The sequence below is a fragment of the Sardina pilchardus genome, chromosome 5 (genome assembly GCF_963854185.1).
Source record: "Sardina pilchardus chromosome 5, fSarPil1.1, whole genome shotgun sequence".
Classification (NCBI taxonomy): Eukaryota; Metazoa; Chordata; class Actinopteri; order Clupeiformes; family Clupeidae; genus Sardina; species Sardina pilchardus.
Genome location: NC_084998.1, coordinates 17462262 through 17489187, shown reverse-complemented (window position 1 = coordinate 17489187; position 26926 = coordinate 17462262). Strand labels below are relative to the sequence as shown.

Sequence of the window (26926 nt, the reverse complement as noted above, 5' to 3'; positions counted from 1 at the left end):
GTAGGCCTAATTCAGACATACAGTATATGGTCAATTGCGTTGACACTCTTGCAGAGCAGTGTACAGTATCCAATGACTGTAACATCATATCTGAGGAAAGTCTTTTTATTCTGCTAGCCTAACAGATGGGTTCATGTTTCATTTGACTTAACGAGCCAGCAAATATAGATTACAAATCTTTAAAGGCCTGTGACACTGTACTGAGATAAGGTAATTGAGCATAATGGTATTGCTGTGTAACCTAAAAACTACAAAATCAAAAGTGAGTCCTTGGAGGATTCTTCAGTGGAGACACGAGCATGTAAATGGGACTATGGACAAACTTTACATTTGCAGCTGTGAACACAGATCTGACTACACACCCAAATAGTATAAAATGTACAGTACGTACGGACAAAAGGCCTTTTATTGGATAGAAAATAAAGACAAAAACATCTGAGTTTGTCCAAAACACATAGTTAAAAATGGATAGTCTGCTACAGTTCAAAATAACAAAAAGCCACTTTAATTATGTATACTTCCTGAGTATATTATTATTTATTTACCCTCATAAATGCACAATGTGTGACGATTCTGCATCTCCTCACAAATGTGTGTTTGGAAACAAACACTGGCGTCATATGTAAATCTCATAAAGGCTAGGGTGTGCATAGCAATATCTTTGTCTATTATGCTTCATACAAGCTTTACTACTGTGGTATGAATAATTGATAGACGGGTTGTAAATGCAAAAGCTGATCCATGGCTGAGTTTCCATTAATGATGATGTATTACAAGGAGAATAATGTTTGAAGCTAAACGGGACAATAACTGGTCCTCCTCCACTATGTGACTCATCGTTAAATATGCACAGTAATAATGTGGAAGTTGGCTTTAACAAAACACGGACCTCCAACTCATGAATTATTTATTCCCATATGCCAACGAGGATCAGCCTTAAACTGCAGGCGGATTATTGATTGAAAAAAGACAACTATGGCATAAAATCAACGTACTTTGACCACAGAGACTACTTAACAACCCCCCAACCATATGGTAATAAGACACATACCATGCCAGTGTTACCAATTCAATTCCACACACGTTCACTAAAAAGCTAATATCATAGGCCTTTAGCTCTTATGCAATTAAACAAAAGGAGAAAAGAGACATCATCATTCTGGTTGCTAAATGTAAAAAGCACAATTCCCTTTTCATAAATACTTGTTGAAGATGACCAACAAATAAAGGCAGTAAGATGTGATATGGGGCAGGAAAAGAGAAAGAGGGTCTCGACATAGAGTCTCAACACCATCAACACAAAGCTTAATAATTCATGTTTGACTTCAGGGGGAAAAGAGAGAAATCTCATGTTCCTGCTGTTGTTGGGATAATGAGCCCAACCCTGGCAAGGGACTCCAGCCCTGGAATAAAAACACATCTAAATTAGTGTGTGTGTGTGTGTATGTGGGTGCGTTTGTGTGTGTGTGTGTGCATCCGTGTATGTGCGTCTTTGTGTGTGTGTGTGTGTGTGTGTGTGTGTGTGTGTGTGTGTATGTGTGTATGTGTGTGTGTGTGTGTGTGTGTGTGTGTGTGTGTGTGTGTGTGTGTGTGTGTGTGTGTGTGTGTGTGTGTGTGTGTGCGTGCATCCGTGTATGTGTGTCTTTGTATGTGTGCCTGTGTGCATATGTGCCTGTGTGTGTGTTTGCACATGAATGTTGTATCTCAGTGCTCTCAGTCATCTGTGCACGTTCCCCTGCCAGAGTCTGACTTCATTGTGCACACTTCCTCTATATGGATACCAACATATGGATGCATGGGTGCTATAGCCTGCTTCATACACGACTCCATGTTCCTGGCGCTGGATAGACCTATTTGCATGCAAATGCGTTTGCTAACATGTGAAGACCTTCTAGCTATGTCTTAGCACCGCAGAGCTGAAAATGGAGACTTCATGTGATGTGTTAACATGTCAGGGCCAATCTGAACGAGAGAGAAACAGTGACACCCTGGCGATGGCTTGTTTCACGCCTTTGTGAGTCAGTGTGAGGGCCCATGGACAGACGTCAGAGAACAACCTATCAGCAGCCAGATCTCATGAGCTGCAACACACACACACACACACACACACACACACACACACACACACATGCACACACACACACACACACATGCACACCACACACAAACACACACACACACACACACACACACACTGGAGAGGAAAACATGGAAAAAGTGAGCTATGACACACACACACACACACACACACACACACACACACACACACACAGTTACAGCATACCTCATAATCAATAAATGAAGGAATTCTTATTCCATACTTAATGCCACCCACGTCTACAAATTGTAGAAAGTGAGCGTGTTTCTGTATTCTGCATTGTTTTTTCTTTTTCTTTTTTGCAAGCAAACTGTTGAGGTCATGTTGTGATAAACTGGAAATGAGGTCGTAAAATATGAGTGCAAATTACTTTTTATGCACTCAGTGTTAAGACAATGGTGCACTGCTACTCTACTCCCCTGCTATTATTTACTGGGTTGAGATATCATGACTACTTCCTGGAGGGAGCAGGGTGTACGCTTGTGCCTGTTTGTGTGTGAACACATGTCTGTGTGTGTAGGTGCACACACGTGTGTATGTGTGTGTGTGCTTATGCATATGTGTTGTATTTCCTGCATGCATTAGACATGTTGATAATGAGCTGTGAGTGTGTACGCTTCCGTGTGTGTGTGTGTGCTTGTGTGTGCTTGTGTGTGTGTGTGTGTGTGGCTGGGGGTGATGCTACAGGAAGATCAGAAGTAGAGCAAAAAAAAAGAAAGAAAACGATGGCAGCTCTGAGCGGCGAGAGAGGAGATCAATCCTGTATACGGGCAGAGAAAGTGAGTGAATACGACTGAGAGATGGACAGATTGGGAAGGAGAGAGAGAGAGAGAGAGAGAGAGAGAGGGAGTGTTGCGAGAGCACACTGAACTCACACTTGCGCATGTACAGAGGGCTCGCCGAGGAGACAGCAGCGATGCTCCTCACTTCCATGTTGCCTGGGCTCATGAACTCTTCTGCATGTTGCTTGGCAACAGCGACTGACTACTGGAGTACAGCCAATACAGGCACAGCGGTGTAGCTTACACTGTGATTTGGGACAAAAACTAACATTCACTATGGGATTGTAGACCGGCACATTTGCATAGGAGCCATAACCATAACCATGACGAAGACGTCTTCAGATTGGACAGGATCTCACTCACAGATGGTGAATACAATGGTCATCCAGGCCACAGATGGTATTCACAATGGGGTCATTCCGTGTCAAATCACCCAGTGCCGGAAAGTGACCCTCTCCGAAAAAATCTGAAATAAATCACAGGTGTTTGTAGACTAGACCTATGCACAAATCTGAAATAGTATACCTGGATCACTAATGGTTTAAAATCTACAGGCCTTTGAAGCTTCAAGTCATTTTAAGCATTGTGGTGAACAGTCCTTTTTGGTCAACTTGCAACGTTATTGGTTCTTTTGGTATTTCACACACATCAGTGAAACTATGTGAATGGAAGCACATTTTCCTGTTGAATTAAGAAATCTAATCAGATGAGACGTGTCTTGTGTAATTTCCCCTCTGCAAAGCTCTGAAAATGGCTATAAATTCATTATGTGAAAAGACATCATCACTTTTGAAGGCTTCTCATTCGAAAGGTATGTGCCACAAATTTCATCAGGTTTTTTTCCCACTCATATATGGACTATAAGGTCATGTCCATGCATCAACTTTGGTTGTAATCGTTGTCATATTGTCAGAGCATTTTGTTTTAATTGGGCTTGATTTTCAAAAAGCCCATTTTCGTCCTATCATTTCACCATGTGGACAGTTAACAGGATTTTTTTTAATTTTACCATATCATATTCTGTATGTGAGGATCATCTGTCCAAAATTTGGGCTTGTTGCTGAGTTTCTTTATTGGAGATATGATTTTTGGAAAATATCCTCTATAAATCCACTGAACTTGCATTGGATCTGCAGTACTACTTTGCACCACATGGGATGCTCTTTTAATACAATGGAAGTCAATGGAAGAGTAAGAGATTCACTTGTTTGCTGCACATATCCAATCTAAACACACATTTTATGGTTCATAGTTGAATTGCTCCAAGTAATGATTGCAACATGAACAACATACTACTCATAAATAAATCTTATTTAGCTAAATAAACTGATCAAGCTAAATATACACACATAAGACTGACTGATCATACATGCAGCAAGAGGATTTAGCTTGCCATCTTTGTAACAGTTTTCTACACCACCATAGAAGTTGGAAAATGAAAGTCATGAACATATTCAAGAAAAAAGGGGTTTCAAGAATTCAGTGCATTATCAGATGCAGAAAAAGCGTCAGATGCAGTTTAGAGCAGATATTTCACTTGATGAAGATGACCATGCATGTTTCCATCACATAAAAGTTTTAATCAAAAGCTATGAGGGCTCAAAACGCTATTGCCTGGATCCAAGACGCATTCATGAAAAGGAGATAACTCATCAAGTATCTTGTATGTATGATGACCAGTCAGTCTTATGTGTGTATAATTTGCTTGATCCGCTTATTTTCTCTAAATAAGATTTATTTATGAGTAGTATGTTGTTCATGTTGCAATAATTACTTGGAGAAATTCAACTATGAACCATAAAATGTGTGTTTAGATTGGATATGTGCAGCAAACAAGTGAATCTCTTACTCTTCCTTTGACTTCCATTGTATTAAAAGAGCACCCCATGTGGTGCAAAGTGGTACTGCAGATCCAATGCAAGTTCAGTGGATTTATAGAGAATATTTTCCAAAAATCATATCTCCAATAAAGAAACTCAGCAACAAGCCCACATTTTGGACAGATGATCCTCACATACAGAATGTGATATGGTAAAATTAAAAAAAATCCTGTTAACTGTCCACATGGTGAAATGATAGGACGAAAATGGGCTTTTTGAAAATCAAGCCCAATTAAAACAAAATGCTCTGACAATATGACAACGATTACAACCAAAGTTGATGCATGGACATGACCTTATAGTCCATATATGAGTGGGAAAAAAACCTGATGAAATTTGTGGCACATACCTTTCGAATGAGAAGCCTTCAAAAGTGATGATGTCTTTTCACATAATGAATTTATAGCCATTTTCAGAGCTTTGCAGAGGGGAAATTACACAAGACACATCTCATCTGATTAGATTTCTTAATTCAACAGGAAAATGTGCTTCCATTCACATAGTTTCACTGATGTGTGTGAAATACCAAAAGAGCCAATAACGTTGCAAGTTGACCAAAAAGGATTGTTCACCACAATGCTTAAAATGACTTGAAGCTTCAAAGGGCTGCAGTTTTTAAACCATTAGTGATCCAGACATACTATTTAAGATTTGTGCATAGGTCTAGGCTACAAACACCTGTGATTTATTTCAGATTTTTTTGGAGAGGGTCACTTTCCAAATTGGCTGAAATTGGGTGATTTGACACGGAATGACCCAATGTTACACACAATGTTGAGGGTAATTCTCTTAATTCAATGGGCTTGTCTAAATATAAGGAAAGAGTGTGAGAGATTTAGCCCTGAATCAGTTGAGGTGGTGAGTATGAAACCACAAAGTAGTACATACTGTACACACACACACACAATCTGTCTTAATTATGAGTGGTCGAGGGGGGCTGACGAGATGTGCACCACACATGTCAGAGGCACGTCCGAGGTACACCTCTGCCTGTGGGTCAAACCCGCACGCCTCAGCTCAGCCTCCACAGCCCCCACATGTCGGCCCGCATCTGTCATGCGTCTGCAGCAGCACCAGTCAGCTGCCCCACATTCTCCCCTCACAGCCTGGCCAATCAGCACACTCTCTGGACATCAACACTGTGCTAGACACTATGTTTGTGTTGATGGTTCTTATCAGGTGCATTTGTCCAAAGCGACTTACAATGAAGTCGATAAACATGACATTAATAACGACAATTAATAACATAATAAATGGAATGAGCAAAATAATATCAATAATCCTAAACATATTAAAAAAACGACTGTAAAGAAAAATAACAATTGCTCGAACAAAGAGCATCAGGTATGCAAGATACGCAACAATATACTACGCGATGCTAACCCTTAGTCACCAACCATCCTGATACTCAACTCCATTAAGGACATAAAGAAACGTTCAACATAAGCACTTGGCCACTGGTAAAATGGCATGTCGGGCAACTTGGATGGCTAGCCACTAGCTTGGGCCAGTGTCAGTTTCCCTGTCTATTCTGACCCTCATTTCAGATCACCTGTGATGCTAACTTGTTGAACTATGAATAGAGAGAAGGGAGTCATTACAATGTATTTTACTAATGTTATATGTAAAAGTTACTTTTCGGGGGCCAGTTCCAATCAGTTCCAAACAGAAATCTTATGTTGGATTCTACATAAAGAACTTGTACTGTAATTAAGCTTAGGTCAACTGAGAGACACCACTCAATAACGAGGGGGTTGATGTATGATCAATTTATTTTCTTCCAATAGTTCAGCTGATAGTGGTTTTCTTCCACCTAATATATTTTATATAAAGTAACACCCTTATATAACATGAAGTAGTGTTTAGGGACGCTAAGTGCAACAAATAGCTCTGTATCTCCAACAGTGGATATAATGGCATGCAACTGTACTGGAGACACATCGCAGGGTAAATGTAACAGGGGTCCAACTGGTTAAAAACATGAGCTAAGGCCTCTGGGGTCACGGTATTCTTCAGGTCTGAGGCTTTACAGCTGATCTGGCGGGCAATTGTGCTATAGTAGACTGTTTACAGATACATTGCACATGGTGTGTCAAACAATATTTGTATTTGCACAACAACCATTCTTCAAGGTTGTCTCAGCTTGTGAATAATAAAGGCATTACGGAGTGAGCTATTAAAAGAAGCTGTCTTCATCTTACTTTAAATTAATCAGGAGGCAATCTGCAGAACTCTATCCAGCTATCCAGCATGAAGTTCTACTGAACAACAACATTATGACACCTGACATCAATATACCCAACCATTACTATTGCAACAACAATTTAACACATTTTCTACATTGTGCAGTATGTACTCCATATAACTGTACAATTTGAAAGCCCAGTCTTTATTGTAGAAGTCCTTTCGATGAAGGGTTAAGACAAATGGAAAAAGATCAATCACAACGTAGGCGTTACATAAGTACCGAATGCCGTCAGTTTGAACATCTTAGAAAGTGGAATTTGAAGCGAGGGGCTGGGTTTGCATGCAGCACTGGGTCTGCTGTAAATTGAAACAGAGAGTGGAGACAATCACAACATCATACTGCACACCGCTGGAAAAAAAAAACGTCTCTATGTTGCGTAACCATCTCCACTGTGCTGAGCACATTAGGTCTTACAGGATTGACTTGGTGGAGTGTTTTTTATCACTCAGCGTGGAGTGAGAGGATAGATGGTGACAGGGCAGAATAGGAAAAGCCCATCAATATGTGATCTCCTGTTTGTGCAAAAGACATCTACAGTAATAGATACAGTTGCAAAATACCACACATACCTACAAACAGACTCCCACATACCTGAAAACAGAGCATTTCTGTTACATGCTCACACAAATAGTAGCCGCAAAAAAAATCCAGTAAATAGGTTTCGGGCTGTGCAATTTCAGTGCATTGACCACAAACTACTGAATACGCACACAGAACTACTAAACAAGATGGCAATATTTGGTTCAATAACTAAGCAAAGTGGGAGTGCTACTGCATACGCACACAGAACTACTAAACAAGATTGTAATATTTGGTTCAGTAACTAGGCAAAGGGTGAGTGGATGGCCACGAAGTATGCCTAGTATTTTAAGTGCTCCGTGCTCCTGCAGTGCACACTGGGTCTGTGTGGCAGCTTGAGACGGGCCTGAGCTCAAGTCATGCATGAAAAGCCAATATGCTGAAGATGTGGCGGAGGAGACGAGGCCAGGAAGACTGGTGCAGGCTCGCGCTCCAACTCCGACCCAGGAGGTCATGCGTAGGGCTTTGGTACAGTATTCACGGGCAAGGGGGAGTACAGTCAGAGAGGGAAGGACGGAGAGAGGGAAACATTATGAGCACGTTAAAGTCTGAACCTTTTAAATGCTGCTGAAAGGGAGTGTGTATTGTGTGTTGTGTTGATGTGTGTATGTGCATGGGTGTGATGTGTGCCTGGAAAATATCAACATTTCGCCTTACCAGATCATCACCGAGGACACTAGGAATGTAAGATACGAACAGTGCTTCTGACAGAAGTGCTCAATTTCCCCCCGAAAGGTGAAGAAGGTTAAGTGTGCCAGGCCCCTCTGAGACTATGCCCACAAGACAAGTACAATGTGAATGCTTGTCCATGTGTGTGTGTGAGAGAGAGAGAGATCTGTGTCTACGCATGATATACTGTGTGTGTGTGTGTGTATATGTGTGTGTGTGTGTGTGTGTGTGTGTGTGTGTGTGTGTGTGTGTGTGTGTGTGTGTGTGCGTGTGAAAGAGAGCGACAGAGAAATCGGGTGAGTGAATGGGTGTCATGTGCAGGTAGCGTGGGCGTTGCTGCTGTGAGTCTCTGTTAGAAATGTCATGCACGTCTGCAATGTGCGCTAGTGTGTTCTCATGTGTGTCTGCTGATCTCTCGCTCGCGCTCTCTTTCACAACCACCCCTCACATCGCCCCCCCCGCTTCTCTCTCTCTCTCTCTCTCTCTCTCTCTCCTCCCTACACTTTTACTCATCTTTCATTCCTTCCCCCTGGTTACTTCCAATCTCAGTGAGTTCCTCTCCTTTTCATTTATTCTCATATTCTCTATGGCCTCGTTTTGCCACACAATCCTCTCGTACAGTAAGCTGTCCATCCTTCACATATTTTACCATTACTGTCTTCTGCATTCTTTCCTCACTGTATTCCTCCCATTTTTTTTTCTCACACGCTCATGACTCCCCCTCCGTCTTGCCCTCCCCCCACCCTTCTCCACTCCCTCCTTTCTTTCCCCTCCCTCCCTCCCTTCCCACTCGTTCTCTCCATCTCATCACGAGACCTCAGGGAAGTTTCATTATGTAAGAGGACCGAGTGCAGTAAAACACTGCTGCAAACCAACGCTTAAATAATTCACCCAGACTGCTAAATAAAGCCTGCGAGCCCGGATAATGCATGCAGATAGTCCATGCTCCGCTCAACCATCTCCCTCTCCAAAGGCCATCGCACTCTGACCGTCATGGCCCTGCCGCCTCAGCAACATGGGTCTCAGTCTTAGGCTTTGACACCGATATCTACACACTCACTCAGAACACGCTTACACATGCCCTGGGAGCCCCTGCTAGGACACTGTACCTGACAGAATAGCCCATGCATTAGCGCACACACACACAGACACACACACACACACAGACACACACACACACACACACACACACACACACACACACACACACACACACACACACACACACACACACACACATGAATCTTTTATTTGGATTAATACAGAACCAAACATATTTCAATAACAAAGTGCCTGTTTAACTACAGAAGACCCTGCATTGTGCAAATCAATATCTGTACCAACATTGACCAAATAAGCAACTACAGCTACACTACATCTCTTCAAACTTTGCCTAATAGACTGTGATGTGTAGTGGCATTTCCAGAACAAAATACATGTTATCAAAAACATATACAGTATAATAAGCACAGTCAATGAACAAGGATGTGACCGTATGATCCCTTTGTCTGTTTTGATGGTGTTTAAGGAATCTATCTGAATCCCTTGTCAGGCTATTTGAGATCTGAGATGTATCAAGCCCAATTTTGATGGGCCCGGCCGGCTCTCACACAATTATTCCAGTTTTGTCGTGACAATACTTCAGAGGCCAAGCGCGCCCCAGCAGAACTAACACAGATAATGTCCTAGAACCGCACTTGGTAAAGTAGGCCACTCTGAGATGGGACCAGTGGGACGCATGGGGGGTAATGGGCCAAGTGGCATCCACGACATACACAAACTCACGTGCCGTGACCAGGCAGCCACCAAAATATCACCAGACCCTCGTGCCTTGACCACATGAGGTGCATGGAGCTGGATGAGCCTTCTCATTTTCTATTTTCTCTTTTCTTTTTTTTGTCTATATATATAATTCTTGTCTTTTTGACAACAAATGTAAAACGCTATGAGAGAGTCTCTTAAATTCAACAAGACACCCAAGATTTTATGATGCCAGTTTAGGAAATCTGTATCTGGGAAAGCTGAGTAAGAAGAGCCTAATGTTTGGGTCTCTGGAGAGATAAAATGGTCCACATATTTTCTACCATCATGTGGAAGAAGGAAATGAGATCACTGCATAGAACGTTAGATTTCAAGTTAAGTCCAAGTAAATGAGCATTAGGGAGATCTGGTCTAAAACTACCAAAGTAGCCATATAAAAAGCCTGCAGAAAATTAACAATCCCCACCAACAGCCCAGTTGGCTCAGCTAAAAGCCTCCCAACATGCTAACTGGCCTATTTTGGTGATATTCTTGGCAGTGTCATGCTGTGAAGGCTTTTCTTTCATTTTTGCAGTGTGTTCCGTGACAACCACAGAACCACAGAGTGCATAGCCTGGGCGGCAAATGGAAGCGATAGCTGTGAATTTGTCCTTCACTAGATCATACCATCAAAATGATTAGATTATTATGTAAAATCATAATTATTAGATTATTATAAAAGGTCATGGAATATTAGTAGTATAGCTAATAAAAACATAGTTTCTTAGAAAAATAATAATATGTGAATATGTGATGCATTTTATATTGTTTGCATTGTATTTTGTTCAATTATGCAAAGCCTTCCAAATTGGGGACAACTCTGATATCCTCAAATACCAAACCGAATCCATATCCCATTCCCTACATCATCACTTGGCATATCTACCCTCACATCCTCACATGTAGCATTTACTAACTGTGGTCAAAAAGAAGGCCTAATGCACTAGTAACATGTCCTTGTTTAGCACACAGTAGAGTATACTCAGTTAGGTCTTCTATGATCGGTATATCTATGTTCAAATACTGTAATTGTAAAGGCCAATGATATGGTAAACATTATTAAATGATATAAGACAAACTAATAACAGAGATGACAGTATTACATGAATTGCCACCCCTATACAGTGTCTATAGGCATAAGAGGTTGAATGCCAAGGCGCTTGGAAATGTTGGTTTGTAACAAGACTAACCATTTTATTTTTTAATATTCACACTTCACACTTGCAGGAAAATAACTATCCAAAGGATCAAAGAACACACAAACAGCTAGCCAAGAGAATGTTGAGAGCCACCTCTTTATTAGGTCTGTGAACTTAATTCGCCTCAGTTTTTAGGATATTTTCTGGGAACGCCGGGGGAGCTGTCCGTGGTGCTGAAACCTGGTTATCGCATCGGCGACCACTTGGGAAATCCTTCAGATATTGAAACCACTTGAAAGCCCATATACAGGAAGCAACTACATATGCATTTTTAACATATCAAATAAATATATATATATGTTTTTGGAAGATTATGAGGACAACCATTTTTAACAATGGTTAAACACCTGACCCGCAATACGATTTTTGGTGCCGGTCAGCTTCTCTACTGATTATTCAGGGGAATTGACTGGGCGTTAAGCTTTCGACAATCCTCACACTATGTTTATGATAGCCTCTCTAAGACAGAACAGAGTGACAATTTCTTGATGAATGTACAACTCATGTGCACGCAAGTAAGCGCGCGAACGCGCGCGCGCGCACACGGTCTCTCTCTCCGAGTAGCCTATTCTCCAGTTTTCTCAAGATAGGCTGGCCATGGAAAGCTAGGCCCTCTGATGTGAAAATAACCAGTCTAACAAAATAACACGCCGCGCACTGAAACACAGAAAGACGGCATTAAATCTTCTATTTACAGCTATTGCAGAACTGTATTCTTATTGAAATTGTTAATCTATACGCTGATCACTAATTGGATCATTGTAATAGAAAAGATAAATAGCCTTTTACAAGATAGACATTTCGCTGTTTTGACAGAACACAACCAGGGGTTGTTAGGAGTGTTGGTCAAGCGACAGCATACATGTGCAAAGGCAAATGAACACGATCAGTAAATAATGCGTTAGTCTTTTTTTGAAGATCTCTCTCTCTCTCTCTCTCACTCGCTCACCAAATGTATAGAACCACGTAGTTAATCACGAAGCGCCCTCTATCCCAGTGCCAACGAAATCCTGCTGCATCACCGCCTCAACCGCAAAGACCTCCAGAGCTACTCTGCCTTATTTAACGATCCTTCTTCAGCCTACCCATGGACTAAATTAAATCAGTTCATGACAGCGAAAACCATATTGCCTAGAACACTATTATGAACAGAACACCCCACCCCCACACAGCAGTGCACGGGTCTGCCTTTTCCTATCCGTGTTTACAAACAGGAGATGTTAGATTCAAATAATAGGTCTACACTTGACAAACAGATCATAAAACATAATGTGTTTTCTAAGGGAGCACAACAGTAATGTTTGTGTACTGTTCAATAAGCTATGTCAGTAGAGGAGAGCAAAATGAAACACCTACATTTTACTACCCGGTCGGTAGTGTTGACCATGTCAACGTTAGACATCTTCATGGGCCGATGCGGTCTCGATGCGAATGTGTTAATTCCTCCTCGTTGAAGGAGCTGCTTACTCTCGGTATGTTTTCGCGGGTGCGAGATGCGGTTGGTGCAGTGGCATCACTCGGATGCGTTCTCCCGTTTCTCACCGCCGGCGCTTGGTATGACTACTGCTACTTCAAGAGGGTGGATGCTGCTGAAGCTGCTACTGCGCTGTGCTGCGCTGCCGATGTCGTGTGGGGGAGGATGGAGGGTAACGTATGGGGAGGAGGCGGAGAGAGAGAGATTGGAAGAGAGAGAGAGAGAGAGGGAGAGAGAGAGAGCGATTGCTCAGCTCGGGAGATCCTTACTGCGCGTTGCGCCACCCCGACATGGCGAAAAGGGGAACTCCCACGCATCCATTTCAAGGGGCTGCCTGATGCTGCCATCAGGTGGAGGCGAAGGGATTTCCCCAAACATGTGCGCCATGTTTTGCAGATCAGTGTATCCCCTCAACCTATTGCTAAAAGATCATTTGGTGCATGGGGTGGGGATGGGCGGGGGAGCTCTCCTTTCTAGAATGTTTGGAGGTAATATCCATTTCTGGAAGCAGGATGCATGAATGTGAGTGTGTGTATGTGTGTGTGTAGCAGCAGATGGTTCAATTTAGAGCTGAATGTTCAGCTTAGAAGAGATGCACTTAACACTTAACAGCAGCAACACTTCATTACAGTGAGAAATGCCATTGTAGGCAGTGGTTATAGGCAATGACAGTGGTAGGCAGAAGTCCTGTGGCTGCATAGTCACTGAGTTATGTTTCAGCCAAATTGGTTTGTTTATTTGAAAGCATGCCATACACAGAAATGGCATATTGCATAAACAGGTTCACTAGTAAAAAGATGAATTGACCAAAACAAATAGAGAGAGAGAGAGAGAGAGAGAACAGTCCATCCACAATGCAGAAAGTGTCACACGCATATGCCCTAATCCAAGTTAGAATTCTGTGTAATTATGACAATGTCACCTGTCAAGCAGTGTGAACTGTTTGTAGCAGGCGAACGGTCCGTTCTTGAAGCTGATGTATTGAGCGCAGAAAGAATGGGCATGTGTAAGGATCAGAGAGACTATGACAAGGGCCGAGCAGTTAACAATTGGGTCAAAACATTTCCAAAAAGGCATGTCTTGTGGGATATTCCTGGTATACAGTGGTTAGTACTTGCCAAAAGTGGTCCAAGGGAGGACAACCAGTGAACTGGTGATAGGGTCATGGGAGCCTAAGGCTGATTGATACTCATGGGGAGCGAATGCTGGCCTGTGTGGTCTGAACCCACAGAAGAGCAACTGTAGTACAAATTGCTAAAAAATATAACAAATAAAAAAATAAACCTTATGCTGGCTGTGATGAATGTACAGTGTATCACAGCTTGCTGCAGAGGGGACTATATACATGATAACCAGTCATAGTGCCCACGCACTACCTCACTACTAGTTCACACGCAGCTACCTAAACATTTGGTGGCTAACCGTGTACCCCTTATGAAGTAAGGGTATTCCCTAATGGCAGTGGCCTTTTTTTGTGTGGGATAAAACGTGCCCTGCCACATTGAAAAAAAAATGTTCCGAAACACTCTGAGGAACATGACAACACATTCAGGATGAAGACTTGGCACCCAAATTCCCCAGCTCTCAGTTTTATGGAACATTTGTAGGTTGTGCTGGAAAAGAGGAAGCTCTAACCTACCTTGCTTCTTACCAGACTTCTTACAGATCTGCTGATGTCTTGTTGCTGCTGGACACTATTGGCGCACCTTCCTTGTTCTTGTTCTTGTTACTCCACTTTGTGCCATGGCTATGTAAACAGGCTGTAGCAGGTTGTAACAGGTTACCTATCATTATCTATTAAGTTGTTTTACCTCAAATGATGTGGATATCAATACAAACAAATACAATATATCTTTATATATTTACAACAATGAAAACCCCAAAAAAGATTAGTGAAATTACTGAACATTTCAAATATACACAGGAGAGATGTGAAATTGCTATAGGGGATTCTACACAGTGGCCAAACTACAACCAAGCCTATTTACCGACACACACAAATTCTAACAAATGAACCTTTAGGGGCAAAAACATCACCAACCGAACCCTTTAAGAGCATTTAAAAAAAGGTTTCGTATAGGACGAACTTATCTGTATGAAGTCTGTGGTAGACACATGGGGAAGGCGTTCCATTCAGCATCTGCATCAGCATCTGGGTGACAGATTGAAACTCTTCCTCTGATAAACAAGTTAGTTTCTTGATGTTTTGAGCCCCCAACGTTGTCTTCAAGGCAGCACTGCCCGGAAGGTGCTAGGGTTGGTTAAGGTTAGGGTTAGGGTTAGGGGTAGGATTAAGTGCCTTTAAGTCAACAGTGGCAGCACTGCCTGGAAGATGATGTTGGGAGCTCAAAACACCATCGAGCAACGAGTTACACTTTAAATGTCTTGCTCTGCTAGACAGCTGTTTGATATAACTGAGAGACTATGTTTGGTCTATATACATTGTTTAAATACACAGTGTATATACTGGATAAGAGAACTCCGAGAGTGACCACATGCTTGGATCAAGGCTTGTGTCATGCACATAATAAAAGTGAAACTAATTTGTCCAATCAGATCTACTTAAAATGTATTGGGTTATTCTTAAACCTTTCCATAAGTTTGACTGAAAATCAGGCAGTTAGGTTTTGTATAATCCTGCACACAAATAAACTGCACTGAAAATGTATCATTAAAGGCGACGTTAAGAAATATTACAGTTAATGGAACTACTAGAATGGTATACTAGCCTATAAACAATATTGACAATAGCTAGATACAATCTGATGGGTATATGTGAGGTTATGTTATGTTATGTTGTGTTATGTTATGTTATGTCAATATCATCAAGTATGTGCCCATCACTTAACAAACTCAACCTGTACATCTTTTAAAGGACCTTCTCGCTGTCTTTTTTCTTTCTCTTAAATGTTCCATACTTCCCATATTTTCTGATTTAGGCTATAGCCTATGTAGGATGATACAAAAAAAGACATATCCAATATTAGTTTTTGCAAAAACATTTATAAGATATCTGTCAACCAAAATGCAACATTTATTTTGAACCTGACTTTATCCTAACATAAGGCCTACTGCATTTATGATTTGGAAGTATAAAAATGTGTGCATATTTTATTCGCATTATTTAACATAATGTTCCAGGAAACATTTAGGCCTAAAACGAAAAGTCTATTAATTAGAAATACACCCGATTCACCTGCAGAATCTCAAATATTTCTGGCAACACTGAATTTTTGAAACCTCTGGCCCATGGAAGCACGAATATCAAGCTAAATAGCAGCCTATCTTTATCGTCCAGTGTTGCGTAGCGTAGTCTATGTTAAACGACTTTAAATAAACAAGTTCAAGTTCATTGTTCAAGTTCAAGTCTATTGTCATGTAGCCTACTCATAAATGGGCAAGCATTTCAATTCCTTGTCCTCAAGTGTCCATTCAACTACAGAAATCAATTTAAAAAGAAAAATAAATAGGCTAAATAGACCAAAACAAGCAAGCAAGACTTCCTTACATTATTAATATGTATGAAGCCTTCATTTTATGCGGAATGGAGAAACCTCTCCTCCCATTCGCAGCCTAGACTGTAGAATCTTGCGCGCGCTTGTGGCACGTTGGCGGATGTATTCAAGGGCGGAAGATGTACTACAGCATCATCATTGGAAGTAATGCGGTAGCCGCTGCTGTTGGTTGAAGAACTTCGGTCACATCGGTATCTTTCAGTTTCGCTCTAAAATAGGGCAACTGCCCGGCTTTTGCTGCGTGGATTTAATCAGTTTGGGGGTTTATTCAGTTGTTCTCAGGGGGTTTCTCTTAATAGAATATAAATAGCACTTCCCAGGGACAGCGACAGAACAACACAATGGCTCTTAAAAGAATTCACAAGGTAAGGTTTAACTTTATGCTAGCTAGCGGTTACAGAGATTGCTTAGCATAATAAGCTAGATAGCACAGGCCTGTAGTTCCTATTTAGTAAGCGTCACATTATTGGTAACTTAAACAACATAGCACACATTACTAGTTGAGTATGTGCACACAAACGAGTAAGTGTTTAACATTATATTTTTATGGAATTTTAGTCGACCGTGTTAGGCGTATATTAACTAAACCAGCGTTACGTTAAAACGAGGTTGTAGCATCAACCATCTCGCTAACAAAGCTGTAACATAGCGTTAGCTAACTCTAGCCTTAGAATAGCGTTACAGATGGTATTAGCATACGCCTAGAAAGGTAGCCTTGCCAATTAAATGACACTATCTACAGTTAACTTGTTGGTTTAGCCCACCTAGACCCCAAGGAAACTTTGTCAGTGTGCCATTTACGTGCGCACATGCCATCGAAGCTAACTTACCAATTATTGAAACATATTTTGTCAGGGAGCGATAGCTAACGAACTTGGCTAGGTAGCGATACAACTGTTAGCGCTTTGCTGAACAGTCTGTGGCCTGTTTACGAGGCAGCAACAAATACTGGCAAGCTTCTTGCTAGCCTCATTACTTTGAGACGTTTATTGTAGCACCATTAGGTGTGTAGCGGTAGCCAGTTCCACATGAACTACCAGTGACTTCTGAAAAGTTTTGATTGATAACTTACGCCAGATAGTATTACGTTACTTAACCCCAACTTATCGCTAAGTAACGCTCGTTGGCTTAGCTGCTAGAGGAGTTGCTTTTCAGAATGCGGTAGTATTTAGCGTCGACTCACTGGTCTTCCTGAAATAAGCTAGGATAACTAGCCACTAACGTTAGCTACGTTATTAGCCAACGTTACTAGCGTCCCATCAGTTTCTGAAGGCTAGTTTAATTCCTTGTTTCGTTTGTTGCGGATTGGTGTTATTAACGTTGGCCTACGATAGCTGGCAATCAACTTTTCGTGGAGCCAACCGGGCAACGTTAAATGTTGAAGTTTTGGAGTTGGTCATCATCATGTTGTAGCAAACACCGAGATGGGTTGCTATCGTTCGGTTTTTTTTGTACCATTAGCAGCTATAACCTAAACGTTAACGTTATTTCGATAAATAGTTGGTTGTTGTCACGTCATTAGAGAATAAACAAGGATCTTTATATGATTGTTTTCAATGGTGACAAGCTTTGCAGAAGTGTTAACGTCAGAGATTAACCTTAGCGTTAGTGGTCGGTAAACTCGCTACATAGTAAGCTAACGTTATGTTAGTAATGTTAAAGGAAACTAATAATATTACAAGAATGTGTAAGCTCGCCGCTTAGATCTGGGTGCCACATGCCTTCACATTCGACCTGCGTTCATAGCTAGCAAGAAATTACAGTTGCATCCTAACGTCATAACGTTATAAAGTGGATTCATAGATCATACGTCGTCCCATTTACACTTGACATTGAACATGTATGGAATGGATTAATTGTATTGAAAGGTATTCAGTGTGAGTTACATGGACTAGTTCCGTTTTGCGGAACATACATTTTACTTTATTTGGTGGTGGTTAACTACCCTATCTTCTGGAGTGTAAGAAGAGATGGATAGACGTAGGTAGATACATAAAAGATGTCCAGAACCTGAAGTCTAGAAATGCCCATGATGACGCATACAATGAGTGCACCATAGTGAGATGATAATCTAGCCACCATAACAACTCTTGAAAATGAGATGCATGCAACATGTGTGTAGGTGTGCACCTTTGATCATAGCATGTTGTTTCATAGTTGCCCAAACCACATGTTTGTCACAAACCTTATCATGTAACCTCTCAAATAGCCATCTAGACCCCCATTACTGAGATGTTGTGACACTTTGCAGTGAGCTTTGTCACTCATTCTGCCACACCTTTGACAGATTTTTAAAACCGTTTTTAAACAGTATGTATATGTTTTTTCTCTCCAATGCATATCTAAATATGGACGTGTCCTCAAAGCTTTGTGTAAATCGGGCTTATTGAACTGCTTTGGCAGCATTAGAGATATTCCTTCTGTAACCTTGAGCACCAGGTTGGCAGTCAGATTACAGAACACACGTGATTGGTGGGGAAGACAGGAGAGGTTAGTCTCAGAAGTTTTGAATCTCTAGGTTTAGCGGCAGCTGTAACCTTAACCAGGCATTTCCTGTCATTACTCATCAGGTTGCACAGGCCTATCAGTGTGGCGATGATTAGAGGGTTTTTGACGTCTGACCTGCCATAAAGACATGAGGGTTACTTTAAAAAATAACGTAACGCAAATAAATTATGGAATTAATTTTGATCCTAACATTATTTTATTTTATATTAATTGAAGCAGGAAGAGAAAACCGTTAAATATGTGATTTTGTTTGATAACTAAATCTTTTACAGTGGCAAAGCTGAATGAAAGAGGTGCTGCCACAGTGGCTTCGGTTGCGATCTCCCTCTCAATATGTTGTTTTGTGATCTCTCTCTAGGAGTTAAATGATTTGGCACGGGATCCACCGGCGCAGTGTTCAGCAGGACCAGTAGGAGATGACAGTAAGTCACTGCCAGTTTCATTTTACTCACTTTAAAGACACAAGGATTGAGTTGTAATTTCACCGGGTCAGCTGTATAATTTTGCATTACATGATTTGGGTCCCTAGACTGCTTTTAAGCTTCCTTGATGTCTAATAGCTTAACCACAGTCATAACTTGTAAGAATGCTCTAGCAATGCCATGTACCTAACCTTGACATTTAATTGCCATTTTATGTGGTTATTTTTGTATAGTTTGTAGACATGTCAGTGTTTCTCCTAGGATTTTTCTTTAGCATCGTTTCGGTGCTCGCTTAACCATATAACCATATCATATACACATACAAGACTTCCTGGATAGCTTGTTCTTTTTCTTTATGGTTTATGTATGATATACTTCTAACTGTTTTCCATGGTTATTGCAGTGTTCCATTGGCAGGCGACAATTATGGGACCAGTAAGTGTATTTCTTTTAATTTTTTACATTTTGTTTATACCTCAATGAATTTTGAATATGAAATATGACCTAAAAGATGAGGCAAATAGTCCAGCCAGACATGTGAGTAGTCTAGTTTAAATACAGTGTTTATCGTTAGCGCTATGAAAACAAAATACCATCCACTGGGATGTCTTCTCTTGGTTTTGTCTCTCCTGATTATCTTGTTTCTGCACTTTCCAGACTTTCGTCAGTTCATTGTAGCATCACAACATTTTTCATTTCAACTAACATACTCATCAAGCGGTTAATGACCCTTCAGTCTTCCGTAGAATTATTTACACCTAAAGAATCAGTCTGTCTGACGACACTATGCATAATGGCTATGTTTTTGTTGGCTTTCAAATGAAAACATATCCCCTTGGTCTTATAGCTGGATAATTTGACACACGCCACCAAAACACATCAAATGGCCCTTAAAGGGATATTCCGCCATTTTTGGAAATACGCTCATTTCCCACGTCCCCTCGAGCAAAACAATCGATATTTACCTTGTTCCCGTTCATCCAGCCATTCTGTGAGTCTGGCGATACAACTTTTAGCTTCAGCCTAGCATAGATCATTGAATCGGATTAGACCATTAGTTTCTCGCCTGCTAGCTTCATGTTTAAAAGTGACAAAGATTTCTGGTAATTTTCCCATTTAAAACGTGTCTCCTCTCAAGTTAGAAAGTGCAATAAGACCAACTGAAAATGAAACCTGGCGTTTTTCTAGGCTGATTTGACATGGAACTACACTCTCATCTGGCGTAATAATCAAGGCAACTTGCAAACGTACCATAGGCGCAGTGATATCGTACGCAGCATCTGAAAATAGTCCCCATAGACAACAAGCAGTAGTAGTGCCAGTAGTTTACTGGATTGCAAACTACTGGCACTACTGGATGAACGGGAACAAGGTAAATATCGATTGTTTTGCTCGAGGGGACGTGGGAAATGAGCGTATTTCCAAAAATGGCGGAATATCCCTTTAATATACTTTGTGCTTACATAATAAAGGTCATAGTTAAGCAGTACTTTTGGAGAAATCTTTATATTTGAACCAATGAAATTACTACTCTCCATGATCCCGAAGCAACATGTTGATTGGCTGGAATAGTGTATAGTTCGATCCAATTAAATTTGTTTACTTTTCACCATATGCATACATTAGAGTTAAGTCTTCAGTTCTCTCAGGCTCACTGTCTATAAATTCCTTTTATTCCTATTTGCACAGCTTCAAGCGTTCAATGTCGACACTTACATAAACATATAACCTGACACCATTTTGGCCTCTGTTCTGACATCAATGATGCAGATATATTGAACTAGGACACTTGACGCTGGATTTATGTCTTTTAGTGGACATGGGACGAAAATGGGCTGCATTATTTCACAACACTTTGTCGTTAAACCTAGTAAGCAGCATCTTTGGAATGTGCTTGACCGGGGGGGCCAACCTACACATGTGGCCCTTTGCAATCAGGAAAACGAAGCTTGAAGCTAAGTGCAAATAAAAGGAGGAGCACATGACATTCAAAATGAGGATTTGCCATTTTGTAGTGTAACGTGTCTGTAACCGTCTTTTTTAGATAGCGCTGTAAAAAACGTGTTCTATGCATGTTAGTTTTGAGACTTGGTATGCCAGACTGGTGCATAAAACTTACAACCTGAACATTTCTCAAGAGTTTATTCAAGAGGCTATTTAAATGTCAGTCAGAGAAGCAGTCGTTTTCTTTTTGTTAATTTTCCTTTTAAAAGTTAACGACATGTTCAACGGTCACATTGGCATCATATCACTTGTTATATTGGCGCCCCGCTCTTTCTAAAAAGTAATTCAGTGACGGGAAATTTGTGATTCCTTCATTCATTTGTGTCTCATCATTTTGTTGCTTGCTGGTCATTTCTGAATATGATAATTTCTAGCATCTGCCAAGTATCTCACTTGAATGAAAAAGAAAAGAGCCATTTAAACTGTTACCCTATGTCTCATTAAGCTCAGTCTCTGTTGCTGTTGTAGTGTGACTTATTTTGGACTCTTCATGTTGGACTGGTAAGCCACCCCTGGTGGCTAAATAGGGGTGGCTAAATAAATCAATGGACAAATACATCAATTTGCTGTGTTTGAAATTAACATCACAGATCAAAGAGCAAAATTATAGTCTACATCAATTTGTAGGTCCATAGTTTATGCTTAGAAATAGAAACAAGAAAGGTGTCCATATCTGTTCATGTTCCAAGACCCTTGAAAAATGGATGGGTGCTTATAGTTTTTTAATTACGTAGTATTGATGCATGGCATCAGAGAATCGGATGAGCACATTATCGCCCTGATACGTGATGCCAGTATCGGTGCATCCCTAATCATGGTAATTATCAGAGGGAGTTGACTTGGTTGAAATGAAACTTAAGGACAGAGCTCTCAAAAAATAGGAATGGGGACTCTAAACTTAAATAACCCAAAGTTCGACACTCTGTAATCATTCTACATTGGGTGATGTCAGAATTTCCGTGAAGATATGTATCTACCCCCAGCAAATTACGTGTGTTTTTATGAAAAGTAATGGTGATATTTTCTCCCCATTGTAGAATGACAGTCCATACCAAGGTGGCGTATTCTTCTTGACCATTCACTTCCCCACTGACTACCCCTTCAAACCACCAAAGGTAAGGTCCAGGACCATGCTTTATTACTGCTCTTAAACATTACTGCTCCCATTCCATCCCATGCCACGTCACGCCACCCCCATGTAGAGATGGTTGCATTGCATTACTAGATGGGATCACTAGTTTTTAAGTTGAAGTTGGATCACGCTGGCATCCAAATTAAAGGCAGCACAAATAAAGCATTGCACTAAAATGTTTGCTCACTGTATGTGCGCTACCTCTTCTAAAGGAATGGAATGTGCCTTTTAATATTTATGTATAATTGTAAAAGAATTACAAGGCATCATCTCATCTCAAAATGTGAAAATGCAATGAGATGATATTTCCTTCATTTCTATTCTGGATGTAGAAATAACCAGTGTGTAATGCACTGTAAGGCCAGGGCCTTAGACCAATAGGTTAGATTTTTATTGGCCCTTTATGTGTTTTTGCTTGGGGAAAAGTCACTTTTCTGTAAAACTGATATGTTAATGGGAACAATTCATTCTAAGTACTTAATCACCAGTTAATAAATAGAAGGATTAAATTGGCAAACAGAAATGAAAGATTTATGAAACATTATATCAGACTAGTGACTGGCCAATCAATGTGCTGGGATTGTCAAGACTGGCTTTGTTGTATCAGACTGCTAATTGATATCAGATTATGCATGTTGTGAAAGATAACAAATATTGTCCCATGGATATATCTTGTATTATCCATATTGAGATCTTAATCTGTTTTCTTTAGGTTGCATTTACCACAAGAATCTACCACCCAAACATTAACAGCAATGGGAGCATTTGTTTGGATATTTTAAGGTCGCAGTGGTCGCCAGCACTTACCATCTCCAAAGGTGAGGAACAACGAGAATGGAAAACCCAATCGGCCATAATTGAAATGATGGGCAAAGTCTACACAAGATATATATGCTAATTTACATTAGCAAGATAACAAGCACAAACATTGACTGGGCAGCTCAATGCTCCCACATGCTATACAATAGCTTTAATACATGCTTGAAGAACTGTGCATCTTACTTGACATTACTTAGATTATGGTAAGTTTGCTTGTAGTTATTGTACACAGTAAGGTTGTAATTGGTTGACTTGACCTGTGACCAACAAAATTGGCACTGATAAAAGCAAACTAGTTTGCCAGGGAATGCATTTTGGTGATGTCTTTGATCACATTTAAAACAGTAAAAACAATGCAGACTTCCACAAACAATAAGAGTCCCTCTAGTCAATACTGTTTCTGTTAACAAGTTAAGTTTCAAGTACAGGCACCACTTTCTTATGCATTATGACCGGATATGTGCAATGGTTCTGCAATCTTCTTCCTCATCAGCAGACTATAATGCTTTAGAAAGGCAGTTTATATCCTCTGTGCTATACATACATTATGCCTATATCGAGGGCTGAGAACCAAAGGGGCGTAAGTGACATTTCACCAACTTTACAGGAGAGCCAAAACAAATCTAACTGCTTCTATATGTTCACAGTTAAAGAACTTTGGTTTTTGTTCAATAACTATATATTTATAAATATTTTACTTCTATAATTTTGTCAGCTAAGAGAGCTCATCAAGAGCTTTCAGGTGATATATATATATATATAACTACATTTTGACCAAAATGTCACTTACGCCCCTTTGGTTCTCAGCCCTCGATATGAGCACGCTAATGATTTGTCATTCTAGTTTACAGTTCAGTAACGGTTAATCTAATGCTCATGGACCAATTCCTCATGGCACAATGCGCACCCTTTATTTTTTCTTCTTCTTTTTGAATTAATATTGGTTTCTCGTAATGTCAGCAAATGTAACATTTGGCAAATTCGTTGGCCAGGTTGTCTAGACTCTGATCCATTTTCTCTTGCCCGGATATGTTTTTTCTAATGTGTTGACTCTTTACAGGTCTGCTTCTACGGCCATTACTTATTTCTGGTTGTTGTGCGAAAGGTCAATTCTCCCTAGTTAAAATAGGCATTACCCCTTTATTCTACCTCTTATCAAAATAATTGGTCACATCACATGCCTAAAGTTATGCTCATCCCCAATTAAATCATTAACCATCTCCCCTTAAGCCTCCATTTTTGAAATGGTGTTTATTCCTGTTTGTAGTTTCTCATTTAGCCAGTAGATGCATACAACGGATAATAATCAAACACAGAGCAGAATTTAACTTTGGACCAGACACAAAAAAACTTGTCAATGGGTGAAAGTAGGATGAATGTTGGATGAAAGGTCTGTACATGCTCTCGCAGGTTGCAGGCTGTAGCATACTGCTCTAATTCCTTCCCTCTCTCCTCAGTCCTCCTGTCCATTTGCTCGCTGCTATGTGACCCAAACCCAGATGACCCCCTAGTGCCTGAAATTGCTCGCATCTACAAGACAGACAGGGAAAAGTATGTTTTTTGTTTGTTTGTTTGTTTGTTTGTTTTTAACATCTTCAGTTCTGAATCATTTGGAATTTTTATTTTTTTCTCTCATTTAAAAGTGCACATTCAAATGTCAACTCTTGTGTTCTGCTGATTACAGGTACAACAGGATAGCTCGGGAATGGACACAAAAGTATGCAATGTAGCTTCGGGGCAGGAGATTTCGAGGACCAGCCTCTATACATGAGGACTAGAGGCACATTGACCATGAAGAGGAAGAAGTTATGTTGGTTTCCATTAAGTGTTTTCTTTGAGCCACACCTTCCCTTCCCTCCCCTTCTTTCTCCTACATTCCCATCTTTTACACGCCCACCACCCTGCCCAAGCCATGTTGTACATATTTCCAATTGCGAATTGCATTACCCCCACCCCCCTCAACCCCACCCACCCCACACTCACATGCACACATCCCAATATTTCTCTGCCCTCTTCCCTGTCCCTCTCGCTCTCTTGTCTTGTCATTATCTCCACCAATGATTGGATCACATGCGACAACAAGGAACAGTAAACACTTTTTCTATTATTGGTGGGGTGTACACATGCATCTTATAATGAGCTGGTTGAATATGGTCACACCCTGTACCAGTAATTACTGTTAGTTACTTATGAGTTAGAATACCTCTCACCCCTGTTTGCCATGTAAAGGAGTTTTTATTTGGACCATGAATTGAAGCACGTTCATTTGAAGCTGAATGAAAAAGCTTCGACATATTTTATTTCCCTCAGCTTGTCGAGCTTTTTTGTCAAGTGGCTTTTTTTTTTTCTTTCATTCCCACTTTTCTCCTTTTTTCTTTCTGTTTTACTATCGATCTGGATATGCAAGGATATGTAGTCCTGACAGACACACACATCTGTATATTTAATTACCTGAGAGCTCGTCAAGCTTGTGTGTTGATTAAACTGTGTAATAAAAAAATGATTACTTAAAATGTAGATTTTGTTTCTTTGCTATTATGCTTGTTGAAACATTAGTAATGAAGGTTTATATACGGAGATCAAAGACGGAGTCTGAACTGCTGCATAGATAGTCTCTAGGTATTAGAATTTTATGGAGGAAGAAAAAGAATTTCTTGCTTTTACTTTTTCTAGTCGATGCAGTTATGGAGTGAGTGCTTCATGGACAATTTGTATGCCAGTAATTCACCTTCATTTGGCAGTGCGGCCATACCTCTGTCCAACAGGTTGCAGATGTCAAAAGATGCCTGAATGTATACGATCTAGACATTCCAAAGCTCTTTAGGGTGAGCATGACTCTTAGGAAGCAGAGTCTTAATAGAAATATCAATGGGGAAATTCCAGGACTACTTTTGTTTAGACTTTGTTTCATTTTGGCTGGCATGGATTGTTTTCTGAGCTTTGATCGTTACTTTTCCACCTTATTATCTCTTTGAAAGATAACTAGTTGCTGTGAGGTTACTGAGGTGGCAATCAAAGTGCTACTCTGAACTAATAATGGATTTTCAGAATAGTTTCCCAGTGACATTTTGCTTTCATATTGTATGTAGTCTTCTCATGTGAAAGGCTCTTGGCAGCATCTGAGTATACCTGTAGTAACTTGAATAACCATAAGGGATTTATGGTTGAAGCTGAGCAACAACAGTCAGGAGGCCTATCACTTGCACAATACTGTTTTCTCTTTTCCACTGGCTGTATTGGTTTCCAATCTCATTTCACAGCTAAGAAATAATTTCACACCCGTGGCTTTAGAAAGTATTGGACGCTTCTGCCTTGTCCACTGGGAGGCTTGATGTTGCTCGGATATTTGCCTCAGTTCTTCAGTACACTTTCCACATTTTGATAACGCAGCAGACAAAAGTGGCCAAAAACTCCTCTGACCCTTTTGTGCTTTTCAATTAGAGGGTAATTAAACACGCCCCAAAATAATGTTCTCTTCATCACCTGATTACATGAAACTTTGCAAAACAATCATCTAGAAGAGTCAAGAATTGCTTCAATGTCATTTAAATCAGCATACACTTGCATGTTTCATTTTAGTTCATGCAAATTACAGTTTTTTTTTGTGTATCGTTTAGTGTTATCAAATCACAAGCTTGGATAATTGTGTCCTATACTGATCAATGTTGGCCTACTAGGAGTGTGGATATGAAAATACCTTTCAAACAGAGATATGATGGATGTGGCTCCTATGGTTGAACACTTCAAGCATAATGGGGAAAGAAATATCCAAATAATACAATTCTTTTTCCAAACAA

The 26926-nt window shown here is 40.4% G+C and overlaps 2 protein-coding genes across 3 annotated transcripts in view; one reads left to right on the top strand and one right to left on the bottom strand.

The window, feature by feature from the left end:
• Nucleotides 1–12864, bottom strand: part of ppp3ca (protein phosphatase 3, catalytic subunit, alpha isozyme) — a 31815-nt gene extending 18951 nt beyond the window's left edge. For both annotated transcript variants that reach the window (XM_062535633.1, XM_062535634.1), the window contains exon 1: nt 12612–12864. In XM_062535633.1, coding sequence (XP_062391617.1) covers nt 12612–12663 — 52 coding nt within the window. In that variant the 5' untranslated portion in view covers nt 12664–12864. The remainder of the gene's footprint in view (nt 1–12611) is intronic.
• A 3508-nt stretch (nt 12865–16372) lies between these two features.
• LOC134080344 (ubiquitin-conjugating enzyme E2 D2) lies at nt 16373–25642 on the top strand. The gene is made up of 7 exons (XM_062536736.1): nt 16373–16609; nt 19111–19174; nt 19578–19609; nt 22216–22293; nt 23023–23128; nt 24587–24680; nt 24814–25642. Exons 1-7 carry the CDS (start codon nt 16586–16588, stop codon nt 24857–24859), a joined length of 444 nt encoding a protein of 147 aa, XP_062392720.1. The 5' UTR covers nt 16373–16585; the 3' UTR covers nt 24860–25642.
• Nucleotides 25643–26926: the final 1284 nt, after the last annotated feature.

What these genes read in the sequence shown, in the direction of transcription:
- LOC134080344 (XM_062536736.1), top strand. Translation starts at nt 16,586, where the DNA reads ATGGCTCTTAAAAGAATTCACAAG. An exon ending in ACCCCTTCAAACCACCAAAG is followed by an intron (nt 22,294 to 23,022) that starts GTAAGGTCCAGG and finishes TGTTTTCTTTAG; the next exon opens with GTTGCATTTACCACAAGAAT. An exon ending in AGCACTTACCATCTCCAAAG is followed by an intron (nt 23,129 to 24,586) that starts GTGAGGAACAAC and finishes CTCTCTCCTCAG; the next exon opens with TCCTCCTGTCCATTTGCTCG.